This window comes from Protopterus annectens, chromosome 3.part0 (genome assembly GCF_019279795.1).
Source record: "Protopterus annectens isolate FY-2018-M chromosome 3.part0, PAN1.0, whole genome shotgun sequence".
NCBI classification, from domain to species: domain Eukaryota; kingdom Metazoa; phylum Chordata; order Ceratodontiformes; family Protopteridae; genus Protopterus; species Protopterus annectens.
In genome coordinates this window covers 1,932,440,693-1,932,458,742 of record NC_056731.1, presented here as the reverse complement: position 1 = coordinate 1,932,458,742, position 18,050 = coordinate 1,932,440,693, and the positions used below count along the sequence as shown (strand labels likewise).

Below are 18,050 nucleotides of genomic sequence, written 5' to 3'. Positions count from 1 at the left end.
GTAGTCGGCTTTGGCATGGTGTCGGTAGAGGCCGCGGACCTCGTGTGTCGGTCCTTATCTTTGCACTTTTTAGACAAAACTGGAGTCGGAGTATCCGACGACATAATATAGTTAAATTTTTTGCCAAAATAATGCTGGGCGAACTCCGCCCAACGCTTAATGGTGCATTTGTTGAATGTAGCACAAAAACGACAGACCGAGACGTCGTGGTCTAGGCCTAAACAAGGAATACAGAGGGAATGGAAATCCTTATGCGGTATTTGCTTCCCACATGAAATACAATTATTAACTTTGTCTGACATCGGTCTGAGGCAAGAAAAGTTTCCCAACGGGGTACTTAGCTTTCAAGAAGACTTCGGTTGCAAAATTTTCGTAATTTCAAGAGCTGGCCGACCGGCACTTGCGAACTGCTTCTGCTTCGGGCACCGCGTGGCAAGAAAGACTGAAGAAAATGGCGTCGGCTGGTTCTTTTATACCCCTGTCGCACTGACGTCAAGGAAGAAGCGACGACAACCGACGCCGGACCTAGACTTTGGAATTCGGCCGACCAAGGACCCGCCTGACGGCAGGAGAACCCATCTGTTATGACTGCAGCTGTATGCACGATGAACATCTAGTTGACAACTTGCCTTTCTAGGAATCAAGAAACATGTTAACTGCATCTTCAGCTCTGTACTCAACTAATGACTACATCAAAGCTGGTCTTTCACTTAGCATTCCCTTATATGCTCTGTTATCATAAAGGTCTCACACATTATGCCTGCAGAAGTTTAGTTTCTAGATTCTTGATCATTTTTCACTGGTGATTAGATAAATTGCTCAAGCTTTCCAAAGATGAAGCTCCTTCACAAATACAGATGGCCACCCTTTAGCCTAGACCCACAAATCTTTTTGTGTTCAAATTATATTACATGAAACACAATGCCTACATTAAACTCTGAATTTCATCAAGACAGGAAGATGAATGACAGTGGTATCTGTCAGCCACAAACATGCTTGTTATTTACCTTTTCTAGGGGGTATCATTAGGCATAGCAAAGCTCTCAAAAACCAGTCAAAGAAATGATCTCAATAAAGGCAAAACAATAAAGCTACAACTGTAGAAAAAAAATCATAAATCTTAATTTGGCTATTTACCAAGGCTCTAGGAGTTTCTGTATGTTGGAGGTTGGGGTGGCATAATAGTTAAGGTGTTTACCTTAAAAACACAAAGTTCAGAGTTTGATTCTCACATGGAGTATCTGACTAGGCATAAATTGCCCTGGAATGGCAGTTAGTCAATACTAACCTATAGGATACTAAAGTACTGATCCTTATGGCGAGCATCTGTAACAGAAAACAAAGCAAAGCAAGCATGGAGACAAATTTGTTACCTTAATGACAACTCTGACACGGTTTTCAGGAGAACACAAGAGTTACTTAAGGGGCACAGTATCTCTGTGAAAAAAATATGACTCCCTGCAAGCAAGCAAAGATGAAGGATGCAAAAAAAAATACCAAGGGACAAACTTCATAACCAACAAAACAAGGTTCATGTAGAAATTGGGAAGTTTGTCCATCATGAAATTAAAGTCCCAAAGAAGACAGGTTCTTTTAAGGGCATTGTTAAAATACAGAAAAAATGACAAACTACTTAACCAACCAGTACGAGCAATGGTTCTGCCTTTCAAAAACTCATGATGAGCACACATACTCAAAACATGCAACCTGACCATGGAGTAACTGAAAACTAACTTATGCAGGTATCTGATATAGGTCAGGATTACCTGCAAATGGACCAAATGAGGCCACACGAGATACCTCTCAACTCAAATGGAGAACTTGGCTGAATAGTTTTTAATGAGTGTAAGGCTTCTTAGTGGCCTTAATCACTTATTGGGACTCTGCCACGTAATGGTGAAAGCAAGTGATCTAAGCCAGGAGTCCATCCTAAGGTTGTGCTGAAGCAACCAACCAAATAAAATCTCATTAGCTTGCACTGGGACAGTTTCCTTCAGTGTCAAGGAGAGAGCCTAAAATTATGTACTTGTTGGTCACCAAAGATGAAAAGCATGAGTGTTGGTTATAAGGCTTGGAATAATTGGGAATGGGGGAAAATAAATACAAATATTTTCCTTGCAATGAGAAAGAAAATATGTCCATCAGCTCCATTTTGTCTCACAGGATGGATCAAAAAATGTAGTACTGTTACTTTTTGCCAAGCAAAAAAAAAACAAAAAAAAAAAAAAAAAACTTTTCCTTGATCAGACCCCACCCTAACCTTGAAAAGCAACTACAAAGGCAGCTGAAAAACTACAATCTTAGCAATGTTAAGGACGGTTCATAGACATAACATGCTTCAGCTATTGCTAAAACATTATGTAACAGGTCATTTTCCTGTATTTAGTACCTTGAGGCTTTGGTTATGAGTGACGGCTAGGAAAGTTTGAAAAAGTACAGTTTTGTACCTACCATAAATGTAGATGTTCGAAGATCCACATTGCTGCAGTCCTTACATATGGGTAGTCCGCTGTCCTCGGTCGGCCCGAATACCAAAGTATTAGGCTGATGTCGGTCATGGGCACTCAGATCTGACATCAGAGCGTCAGGGTATAAAAGCGCATGACCGACGTCATATCCTCAGTCTTTTCTTGCCCCAGATGTCAGAAGGCCCTAAAAGAAAGGCCACAGCCCAAAACAGGATACCTCCCAAAACATGCCCAACAACAACCATCACCCAAACCATATAACCATGCCAAACTACAGAGGGAAGGAGGGAGTAATTGGACTGCAGCAATGTGGATCTTGAACATCTACATTTATGGTAGGTACAAAACTGTACTATGTTCTTCATCTCACATTGCTGCAGTCCTTACATATGGGTAGAATCCCAAAGCAGAGGTAAAGGGAGGATGGCAAAATCATAAAGCATTAGGGGCTGCTAAAATGCCCTGTAATACTGCAGTGGCAAATCCAGCCCTAGACTTAGAATAAAGAGGAAGGTGGTAATGCTTGGAAAAAGTATGTACTGAACTCCAAGTGGCTGCTTCCAAAATATCTTTGTAGCTACCCCCCTTAGAAAGGCAGTAGAAGTGGCAGTAGCTCTAGTGGAATGAGGTCTGATTCCAGCCGGAATCTCCTTACCATGAAGGGAATAACAGAAAGAAATACAAAACCCAATCCATTTAGAAATAGTTTGTTTTGAAACAGGTTTTCCCTGAGAACCCAAAGCAAAAGAAACAAACAACTGCTGAGACTGCCTGAACCCCTTGGTTCTGCTCAAATAATAACGTAACTGCCTGTGAATATCCAAAGTATGCAAAATCTTCTCCCTTTATTTTGAGGGTTTGCATAAAAAGTAGGCAAATGAATAGTTTGGTTCAAGGCCACACTAGAAACCACTTTAGGCATAAATGAAGGATTAGTACTAAAGATACCCTATCCTTATGAAAAATCAGGAAAGGTTCCACTGCCATAAGGGCCTGTAATTCAGAAACCCTTCTTGCAGCGGTAATGGCCAACAAAAAGCAGTCTTCCATGATAAATACTTTAACTCGGCAGTAGCTGCAGGCTCAAAAGGTTGTAGAGTAAGCTTTTCCAACACAAAATTGAGATCCCAAGCAGGAGTAGGAGCTCGACGTGGGGGTCTTATGTTCTTTGCCCCTCTAAGAAATTGCTTAAACAAAGGATGGGAAAATAAAGGAGGGTCACAGTCATAGTGAGCAGAAATGGCTGCAGCATGAACCTTTATCGAGGAGAAAGACAAACCCTTGTCCAATAACTCAGTAAGATATTGAAGAGAAACACTTAAATCAGGCTTGGAAACATCAAAGTCCTTCGCTTTGCTCCAAATAAAAAACCTCCTCCATTTATCAGCGTAAACTTTCCTTGTACTAGGCCTTCTGGCCTCCAAAATAACATTCAAAACTTGTTGCGGAAGCTGAGACCCTCCAGGGTCTAAAACAGAATATGCCAGGCTGTGAGATGCAGAGACTGAATCTTGACATTGAGGAAGTGATTGCCCTCCTGAGACAAAAGATGCGGAATCAAAGGCAGAGGCCATGGAGGCTCCTGCATCAAACTCCTCAGTAGTGGGTACCAGTGCTGTCGAGGCCAATCCGCGCTATCAGAATCATGGATGGCTTGTCTATTCTGGCCTTCAGGAGTACCTTGGGAATGAGAGGCAGAGGTGGAAAGGCATAGACATGAAGATTGCTCCAACTGAATGATAGAGCATCCACCTTCCAAGCTGTGGGATGAAACATTTTGTGCAAAACTTTGGCAACTGGTAATTTAGTGGAGAAGCGAACAGATCTATGTCTGGAGTCCCCATAACACTGTCAACTTTTGAAACACATGAGGATCCAGTTTCCACTCGTGAGGATCCACAATTTGTCTGCTCAACACATCCGCTAAGGAGTTCTGTGCTCCTGGTAGAAACCTTGCCTGAAGATTGAGGTGTAAACTGAGAGCAGTCTCCCACAAAATCATCGCTTGCTGCAAAGAGGGTACGAATGGGTTCCCCTTGCTTGTTGATGTACCACATGACAGTAGTGTTGTCTGTTTGAATCAACACCTGTCCTGGGTGAAGTAAATCCTTGAAAGCCATCAATGCAAATTGGACTGCTAACATCTCCTTCAAGTTGATATGCAAATGTTGAAGTCTGACAGGCCACGTGTCTTGCACCCATTTTCCATTGAGGTGTGCTCCCAAGCCTTGTCCGAGGCATCTGTCGTTAGAATCTGACTCGCCTCTGGTCGGGTCACAGAGAGTCCCTTGTTTAGGTGACATTCCTGAGCCCACCACAAAAATTCTTTCTGAATGCAAGGTATTATCTGAATGACAGTGTCTAGATCTTGGCAGTGTTGTGTCCATACATTTTTGAGATACCATTGAAGATTCCTCATATGCAGTTTGGCATTGGGAAGCACCAGAATACAAGATGCCATGAACCCCAAGGCTTGAAGGACTGTCCTTGCAGTCAGCCTGGACTGTAGAGACATTTGATGGAAATAAAGAGAAAGGCTTCTTTGTTTGTCCGGGGTCAAAAGGCCATCTGGGAAGCTGTATTCAGTCTCACACCCAGAAAGCACATGTCCTGAGAGGGTACTAGACTGGACTTTGTTTCGTTCACAGAATACCCTAGGCATCTTAACACTACCATCACATACTGTAGATGATGCAGAAGTTTGTCTTTGTGTTGTGCAATAATCAGGCAATCGTCCAAATAAGGATAAATCTGTATTCCTTTTAACCTGAAAAGGCTATCACTGGAGCCAGAACCTTTGTGAACACTCTGGGCAGTAGATAAGCCAAAGGGCAATGCAGAGAACTGATAATGTAAATTTCCAGCCCGAAAACGCAGGTACCTCCTGCAACTGGGCCTGATAGGAACATGAAGATAAGCCTCTTTGAGATCCAGAGTTACCATCCAGTGATCTTTTCCCAACAGAGGTAAAAGCTGTTGTAACGTCAGCATTTTGAACTTTGGAATGTCCAGATAAGTGTTGAGGATAGATAAATCCAAAATTGGTCTCCACGTGTTCCCTTTCTTTGGTACTAGAAACAGGCGAGAATAAAATCCTAGTCCCACTTCTGACAGAGGAACTGGCTGTATAGCTCCTTGGAATCCTTGTTTGTTACTATTTGACTGTATTTGTAGCAAATTCTTCTGTGTAAGCTGTAGTAGCTGATTCATAGCATTTATAAGTGTTTGCTGTACCTGTTTCTGCCTGTTTTGTGAAAAAAAAGAAAAAAAGAAAAAAATATCTCTTGTTTTTCCTGCTTTACTAGTTTAGTCCAGTTTTCAGAGTTGCGGATTCCTGGGCTTTGGTTGTAGTTCCTGTGTACTGTTTCCTTGCCTTATTTGGGGGAGAGGAAGTTACCTTGCTTACCAGTGGGAGTGGGAAGCACTGAGCTGCCTTTTGTCCAGTTTTGTGAGGTTTCAGCCAGTAACTAGTAGTTTATTGGTCGTTTTGGGCCAGTTTCTAGCTTTTTCCAGCCCCCTGGTATAAACGCTAAACGCAGCTAGCTGAGTTGCCACTGTTGCACACTAGGGCAGCCGTTAGGCAGGTTTAAACTATTCGGGCTACCTAAAGTCCACTCTTCAAATTTTCCCTTAAAACTACCTTCCTCGAACTATACTACTGATCTAATCAGCGTATCCTATAACTAAAAAGATCATCTCCACTTGACTCCAAGTAGACTATTCTCTATCTGTTAAACCTAGCACTTGCTCCTACAGTACTTATTACCTTGATACGGCACTCTTGTCATAGATAGCACCCCAAAAAGGTAACCCCCCAAAAAGGTAACCCCCCATTTCTCGGTCACCCACGTCCCCCTGAATCCTTTTTAAAGTTTTTGTCTATCCTTCTAGCATGTCGAGGGATCAGTTGCTAGTATCCTCTCCTGCTCAGCTGGTGAACCTGGGAATACTGAGGCAATGTTACAATTGCCTCATGTACACAGACAACCCTCTCCTCCTCCCACAAAACACAAATATATGCGAGAGATGCAACTATACGCCAAACTGGAGGCTGAGCTCTCTCAACACAGGACTGGCAAGACCAGTCAGGAGGAGAAGGTTACCACACACACTATAGACCCAGTCTCACATAGCACCATTACAACCTCAAATCATACACATAAACACACAAAGACATACTCCGAGGCCCTGATCAAAAATCTACCAAAACAGCAGAGGCCACCAAAGCAGACACCCAAACAACCACCACCTCAGAACACAACACCTGCAACACATAGACCTCACAGTCAGAGTGTCAAACAGTCACAGCCCTTAAGGCCAAACACAATGCCAGACACACTAGTCATTGGTGACTCCATAGTCAGACACACTGACGCCCGCCACCAGACTGAGTAAGGAGAAGGTCACAGTAAGCTGCCTGTCGGGCGCTAGAATTCGCCACATAATGCAAGCACTCAGGTCTCTCAACAGCAAGTACAAATATGACTCAGTCATTGTCCACGCTGGTGTAAACGACCTGAGATGTACCTCCTGGACTACATGAAAAGAGACATTGAGGAGCTCTCTGATTATGTAGCCCAGGCAGGTATGACCCTGACCTTGAGCAGTATCCTACCTTCACCAAGAGTGATGCCACAATACAGAGATAAGATGATCAGCTTTAACAATTGGCTTAAACACTGGTGTCATTCAAAGGGGATCCAGTATCTGTCTGCCTGGGATGACATGCTGGACAAGCCACGCTGCTTCAAGGGACGGCTTGCACCCGTCACCCTGGGATTCCGGATATTGGCAAAGGCTCTTGCCACCCCATAGTGCCTTTTTAGGCAAGGCTCAAATTCTAAACCTACCACCCTAGAACACAAAAAGGAAAAAACCAATGGTAATGCTGCTCAATGCCAGAAGTATAAATCTCAAAATGCACGCACTCGAGGCCCTTCTCAGTATGGAGAACATCGATGTCTGTGCTGTGACAGAAACCTGGTTCAAGGCTCCTGAGAGCACCCCAGCTATCAGGTTTTACCTCATATCATGCGTTCCGCCCCAAAATCCGGACAATCCCAAGAAAGGAGGGGGTATCCATATTCATCAAGGACACCCACACCTCAAGACTGGTGGCAACGCACGATGCATCGGAGACCATCCAGGTGCAATTAACCATAGGCAAGACTGCTCTGCAAATTGTAGCATGTTACAGGCCACCCTCACAAACTCAGGAACCTCACATGGCCTTCCTGAAAACACTAGAGGGGATAAATGTATCACCAAACACCATCATACTAGGTGACTTCAATTACCCTAATATAGACTGGGAACACTACTCAAGCCCAAACACCCTAGCCCAAAAGTTCCTGGAATTCATAAACTCAAACGCCATGGAACAACTAGTCACCATCCCCACAAGAGGAGATTACATACTTGATCTCATCATCACGAACATGGGAGCACAATGTTCAACACCGGAAGTATACCCCTCACTGGTGAGATCAGATCACAAACTAATCTCGCTGGAGGTCCTCATCCCACCCCACCTGAAATAAAAAAGACCACAGTAAAGAACTTCTCAAAAGCCGACTTCACACTTCTAAAGACTAGTGTGGTCTCCTTTAAGGCCCCCGAGCCGGCGGAAAACAGTACTCAAGCCGCTGAATCACTTACAAACACCTTCTACCAGCACCTGCAGGACTGCATGGATAAGGCAATCCCAAACAAAACAAAGACTCTTAGTACCAAAGGCAAGCGTCCAGTCTGGTGGACCCCAGCCATAAACAAACTCTACAATAAAAGGAGGAAGCTACTACAAGATAGAGCAAAATCCTTAAAAGGTAAGACACCCTTGATCACTATAAGTAAAAAACTAAGAGCTCTCATAAAATCATCCAAAGCAGATTTCGAGAGAAAAATAGCTAAAGACTCAAAAGACAATCATAAGGCCTTCTTTAGCTGTTAGAAACCTAGGAGGAAACTCCCAGATATGCTCAGAACTAGTTCAAAATGATGTGAAGATTACTGATCCTACAGACATTGCCAACATACTGGCTGAGAGGTTCAGTGCAAACTTCTCCCCCGCTCCGCCCCAAAAGGAGAGATATCTATACCAAACGATTGCATCCCCCCAAACATCTCCAGCGCCCAAGTGAGAACTGCTCTCTCCAAAGCAAAAAACACAGCATCCATGGGACCTGATGGTGTCCCCGGCTGTGTGCTCCATGAACTCAATGAGGAATTAAACCCACAGCTAGGACAGCTGTTTAATCAAAGTCTTACCTCTGGATACGTACCCAGGGAGTGGGGCACTGCAACTGTGGTCCCACTTCACAAAGGCGGTGCCTCCACCGACCCTGGAAATTACCGGCCCATTAGCTTGACAAGCCTTATCTGCAAAGCCATGGGGAGGATCTTAATGGACCTCATAAATAAAGACATAGGGAATTTGCAGACTTTGGATCCAACCCAGTTTGGCTTTGTCAAAGGCAGATCATGCCTTTTAAACTTGGTTGACTTCTTCGAAACAGTCACCAAAGCCATTGACGAGGGAAAGGCAGTCCATACAGCCTACCTCGATCTGGCTAAGGCCTTCGATACAATACCCCACTTGGGTATCATTGAAAAACTCATCAGCTTAAATGTTAACCCATACATCACAAGATGGGTTGCAAACTGGCTGAGTGAGAACCCACAGGGTCAGAGTTGCTGGCCATGTCAGACTCAAAGCCTGTCACAAGTGGTGTCCCACAGGGCTCAGTCCTGGGCCCACTCTTGTTTGGCATCTACTTTTCAAGTACAAGCAAACACAGGAGGGTTATGGCTGACAAAGTTTGCAGATGACTGCAAACTGGGCCATAGTAGAAAACACATCTGACACAGATATCCTTCAGAAGGGTCTCACAGAAACGGATAACTGGTGCCAGAGCCACGGCCTGAAGTTAAATGCCAAAAAATGCATAGTCATACCCTTTGGGAAAAACAAGGTTACCCCTAGCTACCAAGTAGGTGGCAATCCACTGAGCACAGAAGAAGTTATCAGGGACCTGGGGACCCAGGTTGATAGTAGTCTGTCATTCGACACCCATGTAGCTAAAGTAGTTAGGAAGACCTTCTACATTGCCCACCTTATCATGAAGGGATTCTCATCTAGATCAAGGGAGGTCATAGTCTCCCTTTACTCATCACTCATCAGACCAATGATTGAGTACAATGCCCCATTCGGGATGTATCTGACCCGACACTTGCAGCAGCTGGAGAGGCCACAAAGTTCCTCACCAAAAGGATAAAGGGTCTCAAAATCTGTCCTATGCTGCCCGACTGAAAGAACTCCAGCTCTATTCAGTCGCCACGCTTGCTCAGAGGTGACCTTTGCCTAACATACAAGGCCATGTCAAACCCAGATTTGATGAATATGCTTCACCTCAAAAATCTAGATCCATCAGAGCCACAAGGGCGGAGACTTAAACCTCGACACGGCTATTAATAGGATGTGCTGGAGGGATAGATTCATCACCCAAAGACTCCCTATGCTGTGGAACAAAATCCCGGTACATGTGAGGCAGAGCACCTCGCTGGCCTTGTTCAAGAGAAATCTTGACCAATGGATGGGAGATCGCAGATATACCCCAGGGATTACCTCAGTGTCACTGCTCGACAGAGGCACAGCAAAATAATGGGTATAGTTCCCCATACTAAAAGGGTGGCGTAAGCCACAAAACGATGGGCTAGGCTTGTAAATGCCCTCGGGCAGATAGCCTAGTATGAACCTATGAACCTATGAACCTATTTGAAGAAGTAAAGAAATCTGCTTGTGATCCTCTATCCTTTGCCGAGGAGGAACGTCTGGCATGCCTTTGAAAGGAGGCAATGTATGGAAATAGAACTTGTAGCCTCGGATTATAATATCCAATACCCATTTGTCCTGGGTGACTAAAAGCCAGTTTTGCTTGAAGAGTGCTAATTTTCCTCCCAAAGGAGCTGCCAGGGAAGAAGAATCTGGCAGCTGAAAATGCAGGTCATTGGGCCTGTTTACGAAAGGACTGGCCCCTGCCCTCACCTGCAGATTGTGCAGGTGAACTCCAAGTTCTAGGCCTGAATGTACTGTGAGCTCTGCCCCTGCCACGTCTAGATCTACCCCTAGACTGAGAATCAGAAGAAGGGTAGGTCCACCCCTTAGTAGGCCAATTTCTACTAAACTTTGGAGGTTGCACCTGCAAAAATCTTTAACAGTCTGCATAGACTTAGCCCTGTCTTCCATTTTCTTCAAAACCGACTCCACAGGGGACCAAACAAAACTTCAGACTGTAAAGGGCATCCAGAATTCTAGTTTTAACATGCTCGGACAAATTCTGATCCTTAAGCCAGGCGTGCCTACGAAGAACTGATCCAGTGGCAGCCACCCTAGAAGAGGCCTGTACAGCATCAAAACCACACTGCAAAGAATGCTTACCCACCTGTTCAGAGACATGTACTAAATCCTGCAATTCTTTACACTCTATGCCCTCTGCCAAAGCATCCACTTTAGATTTTAGCTGAGAAAGGAGGAAATTCTGATACTTCAACATATGAAACTGGCAATTTAAAGCCCTCATTGCTAAAGTAGAAGAGGTATACACCTTCTTACCCCATCTATCCAAAGCTCTAGCTTCCTTATCTAGAGGAACCGGATTCTTTACAACAGAAGCTCTAACACCCTTAGGCCCCTGACTAATAGTTTCTGGGTCCGCCCTAGGACTCTTATACAGATATTTATGAGCCTCAGGCACCCTGTTATACCTGTCCGGTTTAACTGGCGCAGGAGGCAAAGAATCTGGATTAAGGGAAGCCTCCGAGAAAACATCTTGAACAACATCCAAAACAGAAGGTATAGCCAAGGGTCTATGCTGTGGTAAAAACAAGAATTCCCTAAGCCTCTTTCGTGAATCCGAGAAATCCTGTCCTTCCCACTTAAAATGCTCCCTCATGGAATGCAGAGTTTCAGAAAACGAAAAATCCTCTGGAGGAGAAGCAGAAGGAGTGGAATCCTCTGCATCAGAATCCGAATAAGGGGGAAAATCTTGAATATCTTCAGCAGAAGAGTCTGAGTCGTCTGAGGCCTGATCCAAACTTTCCAACTCTGGCTCCACCCTGGGCCTCTTATCAGGAGGGGGCATAGAACCTCTAATTAAAGTAATCAAATCTTCTGCCATTTTAAGCATGTGCTTTTTAGGCACAGACCCTGAAGTGCCTGGAGGGACACCAGAGGAAGGCAAAACAGACCTGCCCTTAGAAGAAGCCTTAGAAATAGTAGCAGAAGGCCTAACCACCTTAGGCATAGAAGGGAGAACAGTAACCTGAGAGGCCCCTTCAGCTTGACCTGACTCCTGTGAGGCCACATCCTGCAAAATCAAAGTTTCCCCCTGAGACTCAACAGAAACTTCAGCCGGATCCACCTGCTCCACTGTAGCTTCTGCAGGACCGGCGTCCGAAACGGACGAATCAACCTGTCTAGGTTTCAAGGATTTGTCTTTGCGCTTCTTCGTGGAAGCGGCCGGAGGATCCGACGGCATATTATAATTACACCGCTACCAAAGACTAACCTAGCACAATCTAACCTTCTTTTTATAGTGCGCTTATTAAACCTAGCACAAAACCGACACCCGACTACGCCGTGGTCCGGTCCCAAACAAGGAATGCAAAGAGAGTGATAATCCCTATGCGTATCTGTTTCCCACAAGAAATACAATTATTCACTTTTTCTGACATCCGAATTAACTGAGGCAAGAAAAACAAAAATATTCCCCAACGGGGTACTTAGCCCAACTTGGTTTCGGTCTGAAACTCAGAATACGAAAATTTCAGAACGCCGAACGGCACTTGCAACGCTGCTTCTGCATCGGACCATGCGGCAAAAAAGACTGGGGATATGACGTCGGTCATGCGCTTTTATACCCTGACGCTCTGATGTCAGATCTGAGCGCCCATGACCGACGTCAGCCTAATACTTTGGTATTTGGGCCGACCGAGGACAGCGGACTACCCATATGTAAGGACTGCAGCAATGTGAGATGAAGAACATCAAGTAAACTGATCCAGTTTCAGTCTTGCATGTGTACCAATAACACTTGGTTTTACAGCACAATAAACCACTCCCTTGCCTGATAAAGTATATATATATTTAGAAAGCTTGTTTGGAAACTATTACTCTACTTCTGTTTTACTTCTATCGTTTGTCTGTGTACTTACAGGATTTTCGACTGGAACAGACTGCCTGCCTTGCTTGGATTACCTTCGAATACTTGGTAATTCTGTACAATTATATATTTATTATTATTGTTTATTTATTTTACTTAAGACGAGTTTAAGTTTGCTACTTCTACTATTGTCTGATCTGATTAATATATAGTGATTAACTAGAGATATACAGACTGAAACTCTTCCACACAGAGAAGTTTCTTGCACTGTTTTGTTTTTGGACCCACTATACTAGTTTAGTGGGTTGTTTTGAGAGTTTGGGGATACCACGGAGATTACTTGTTTTTTTTTTGTTGTAACTGGAAAAGAAAGACCAGGCTGCCCTGATAATTCTGCTGTCTCTACAACTCTAACAAAAAAGAAGAGCAAAAGAAAAAAGATAAGGTCCATAGATTGGTGTACCACACAGAAAAAAAGATAAGCTCTCACTCCTTAAATAACACACATCACCAATACAACTTAAAAAGAAATATTACCACTACAGCTCAAGATGTATTGCAAATCAAATATATCCTGTTTGTTTTTTGTTTTAACAATTGTCTGGAATAAAAGACGGTTCTTACTTTGCAGTACACTGATTTTACTATTCTGTTCCCTGTGTATATTTGCTTGTGTCATTACTAATGTATGTGGTCACAGTTACCCCAGCTAATGTTAGAAAACACAATAATTCATCTTTCAGCATGATTCGATGTAATTGTTAAGAAAACATAAGTCTCTTAGTATGCCAGTAACTCACCTGTACAGTGAAGATGCTTCATGTGCTGCCATTGGAACCAACTTTGCAAAGATGTCCGGGCCTGTCACACTAGGATCAGTAGGATTTACTGGCAGGGCCTTAACAAGAGGAGCTCCTAGTTAAACAAAATCATGACAAACATGTAGAAATAAAATTTACAACATGAATATTCCAATTCAAAAAACACAGCCTAACACTTAGTATTTAATTATTTACATGTTATGCATAAGACCCTAACCCCTTACCATACACTTCCTGGTTCACTTCTCAGTTAGGGTAAAGAGGTACCTTAGAAGAAAGGTTTATGAAATGGAGACAGAACAACACTCCATTTCACATAGAATATCCTACACAGTCACACAGATGTTCTTCATGTTTCACTGTTGCAGTCATTACATTTGGGTTATCTGCTTGCAGGTAGCCCTCAGCTGGCCTGATTATCAAAAGTCTTGGGTCCTGTGTCGGATGCGGTCTCTTCTTCCATGACGTCAGGTAGTCAGGGGTATAAAACATGCAGCCGATGCAATTACATCAGTCTTTCTTGCCGTGTGGTGCCTGAAGCAGAAGCAGTTCGCAAGTGCCGGTCGGCCGACTTCTGAAATTTTTGTTTTCGAGTTCCAGATCCGAAGTCTTCAAAAAAGCTAGGTACCCCATTGGGGATCCTTTTTCTTGCTCTAAACTGATGTCAGTAAAAGTTAACAATTGTATTACTTGTGGAAAGCAAATACCTCAAAGATTTTCACTCATACTGCATTCCTTGCTTAGGCCCAGACCACGACGTTCCTCGCTGCCTGTTTTGTGCCTTATTCAATCCTCGAGCTATTCGTCGTCGGTTAATTTTTGCATCAAACTATTTCGGTACTCGGTTTAATTATCCAGAAATGGCTTCAGTAAGCCATCTGACTACCGACATTCCAAAAAAACGTAAAGATAAAGACAGACAGACTGCATTGGTCCAAGGCTGCCGACAACGCTTCCGTTAAGCTAGTCGCCAGTTCGCCGGTACTAAGTGAGGAGCTTTCGCAGCCCCTGATACCCGCTACTTCATATCTGCAGGCCTCTACTGAGTCCCATTTGGAGTCCGGTATGCTGCGAGATGCTTCTTCGACTATGGCACCTGCGGATGTCTCTACCTTAGATGGGTCCAGAGCCACTATGCAGGCACTGGCTTCTGAGGGTGTATTCAGGCCTACTGATGTGAATATCAGACAGACGCCATCTTCTTCTTCAAGGCCTAAAACTCGATCCACACCTAGAAAACTGACGTCCAAACTGCATGGTCAGGCCCTTGTGCCTAAAAAACAAATAAGAATGGCTGAAGACCTTACTATTCTAATTAGGGGAAGCCAGCCTTCTCCCTCTAAGAGACCTAGAACTGATTTTCCTTCTGATTCTTCTGATCAGGATTCTGAAATTTCTGTTTTTTCTGATTACCAGGATTTGCCCTTATCTACCTGTGAGGATTCTGATGCAGAGGACTCCATACCCTCTGCTTCCCTTCCTGAAGATTTCTCTTTTGGTGAAACCTTGCACACTGCCAGGATTACTTTTGACTCCAAAAAGAGGCTTAGGGGAGTCTTACTCCTACCTCAATACAGGTCTTTAGCTATCCCTCCTGTACTGGACATTGTAGATGATACCTTCTTGGAATCTAGCCTGGCCCCAGACACTTTACCTCCGGCTCCCAGGAAACCTAATGGGTATTATAGAGTACCTGATTCTCACAAGTTCCTCTTAAGAATCCTACTGCAGACCCAGAGACCATTTCACAGGGACCCAAAGGCATTAAGGCTACTACTGCCAAAAACCCTACCCCCTCTGATAGACATTCCAGGGCTCTAGAGAGGTGGGGTAAGAAGGTGTACACTTCTGCTACTTTGGCCATTAGGGCCTTAAACTGCCAGTTTCATATGTTAAAGTAACAGCAGCATATTATTGGATTACTTAAACAGAAAATTATGTTGATTCCTGACTGTGCTGAAAATAAAGAATTACAGGATTTAATGCATTCTGCTGAACAAGTTGGTAAACATACTTTGCAATGTGGTTTTGACACTCTAGAGGCATCTTGCAAGGCTGCTGTCACTGGGTCTGTTCTTAGAAGGCATGCTTTGGCTTAAGGAGCAAACTTTGCCAGATCATGTTAAAGCTAAATTACTGGATGCTCCCTTAAACCAAGACCGCCTTTTTGGCAACAAGGCAGAAGTAGTCCTTAAAAAGATGGAGGAAAAAGCTAAATCTATGCAAACTGTTAAAGATTTCCTGCAAGTACAGTCTCCCAGATTTAGTAGGCATTGGCCTTCTAAGAATTGGTCCTTTCCGTTCTCTTCCAGGCCTTCTCAGTCCAAACCCAGGAACAGCAGATCACCTAGGCTACAGTCTCAAGGTACTCACAGGCCTAAGCAGTGGGGTGCTCCCACTTCTAAAGCTGGAAGTAGTAAGGTACCCCAGATGGTAAACTGTCACAATGACTGAGCCTTAAACCTTCCAAGCCCTGCTCAACTGACTGCTCCTTTGAGGGGAAAGATCACCCTGCATGCAAAAAACTGGAAACTCATTACCCAAGACAACTGGGTTTTAAATATAGTTTCCCAAGGATACAGATTCCACTTCCACACCTTACCAACCCCAAACGGTTGGCCAGACCTACCCCCAAATCAGTGGGCAGAGGCTCAACAGCAGGTTCTCTCTCTTCTAAGTATCAGGGCTATTCAACCTGTCCCAGCAGAAGAGTGGGGACAAGGTTTTTACTCAAGACTTTTCCTGGTACCCAGAAAAGACAACTCCTGGCATCCTATCCTGGACCTGTCTATCCTAAACACCCTTTTGGTAATCCCAAAATTCAAAATGCTAACTCTTCATCAGCTGCTTCCCATGCTAGGCAAAAATGCCTGGTTGGCAACACTGGACTTAAAGGAAGCTTACCCGCACATTCCAATAAGGGAATCTTGCAGAAAATATCTATGCTTCAGAGCATGCTACATGCACTATCAGTTCTCTGCACTGCCCTTTGGCTTATCTACTGCGCCCAGGGTATTCGCAAAGTGCATAGCTCCAGTCATTGCATTCTGCAGGCAAAGAAATATTCAGATATACCCATGCCTGGACGATTGTCTAATTCAGGCAGAAAGCCAGGACATACTATTAAATAGTATTGACATACTATTAAATCATCTGGCATTTGTAAAGAAACTGCCAACCTCACTGGGGTACACCATGAACGAAAAGAAATCTCACCTAGTACCCTGCCAACAAATTGTATTCCTGGGAGCAAGCTTGAACACAACTTCCCAGATGGCCTACCTCACACCAGAGAAACAAGTTTATTTGACAGCCTACTTCAAACTACTAGCCACAAAGACCCAGCTATCTGCAAGGAAAATACTGCAAGCCCTGGGGGTTCATGGCCTCTTCCATCTTACTAATTCCATATGCAAGACTACGTATGAGGAAACTACAATGGTATCTAAAAAGCCTAAGGTGTCAACATTCTCAGGACCTGGAATCAATGTTTCTTATCATTTCATGTATATAGACAGAGGTCCTTTGGTACGCAGAGTCTTGCTACCTCAACAAGGGACTGCCATTCACTCAACCCCCTGTCGCCCAAACACTAACAGGCGCATCAGACTATGCATGGGGGGGTTCACTTGGCAGGGCAGTGCATTCAGGGCAAATGGAACCCGTGCCAAATGCACCTGCACATCAATCAAAATGAAATGTTAGCAGTACAGAATTCTCTGACCGTCTTCAAGGACCACATTCTTCCAGGACAATTATTGGTAAAGACAGACATCACCACTGTTATGTGGTACATAAGCAGGGGGAACCCACTCATACCCTCTCTGCAGACTAGCCATAGCTCTGTGGAACACAGCCTTGAGCTACCAAGTGCACCTACAAGCTCAATTCCTGCCAGGCAAGCTAAATTCACTGGCAGACGACCTAAGCAGAAATCTCATGGACCCACACAAGTGGAAACTGGAACCAAAGATATCCAACATGTTAAGAAACAAGTGGGGGAGCCCAGAGATAGACCTGTTTGCCTCCCCTCAGAACTACCAACTGGACAAATTCTGCACAAGGACTCCCCACAGACAAGCTTGGAAAGTGGATGCCCTGTCCTTCATCTGGGAAAGCATCTCAGTTTATGCCTTTCCCCCTCTGCATCTCCTCTCAAATGTTCTACTAAAGATCAAACAGGATAAACAATTGACAATACTCATTGCACCAGACTGGCCACACCAACACTGGTACTCCCTCTTGCACAGTATGTCACTGCTGGAACCATGGCACCTGCCTCAGACTCCTTCCCTGCTGTCCCAGCAGGAGGGCCAGATTCGGCACACCCAGCTTCAAACCCTGAGACTTGCAGCTTGGCTAATTACCTGAGCTCTCCAATACCATCCCTCAGTAAGCAAGTGCTGAGGCCTACTACTAGAAAATCCAATGCTGAAAAGTGGAAAAGATACTGTTCCTGGAGCCAAACTCAGGGGATGGGCACACCAGTGCCCAGCTTACTGCATATTCTACAATACTTAACAGAGATGCTTCACAAGGGCCTTTCCTTCTCTTCTATTAAAATTCATGCCTCAGCCATTTCAGCACATTATAATACTGAG

General features: G+C 44.2%; 1 protein-coding gene across 1 annotated transcript in view; it reads right to left on the bottom strand.

Annotated features, from left to right (window-relative positions):
* Positions 1-18,050, bottom strand: part of PTPN23 (protein tyrosine phosphatase non-receptor type 23) — a 1,983,393-nt gene that overhangs the window by 825,744 nt on the left and 1,139,599 nt on the right. Inside the window, exon 13 of the mRNA XM_044066015.1 lies at positions 13,429-13,543. Coding sequence (XP_043921950.1) covers positions 13,429-13,543 — 115 coding nt within the window. The remainder of the gene's footprint in view (positions 1-13,428; positions 13,544-18,050) is intronic.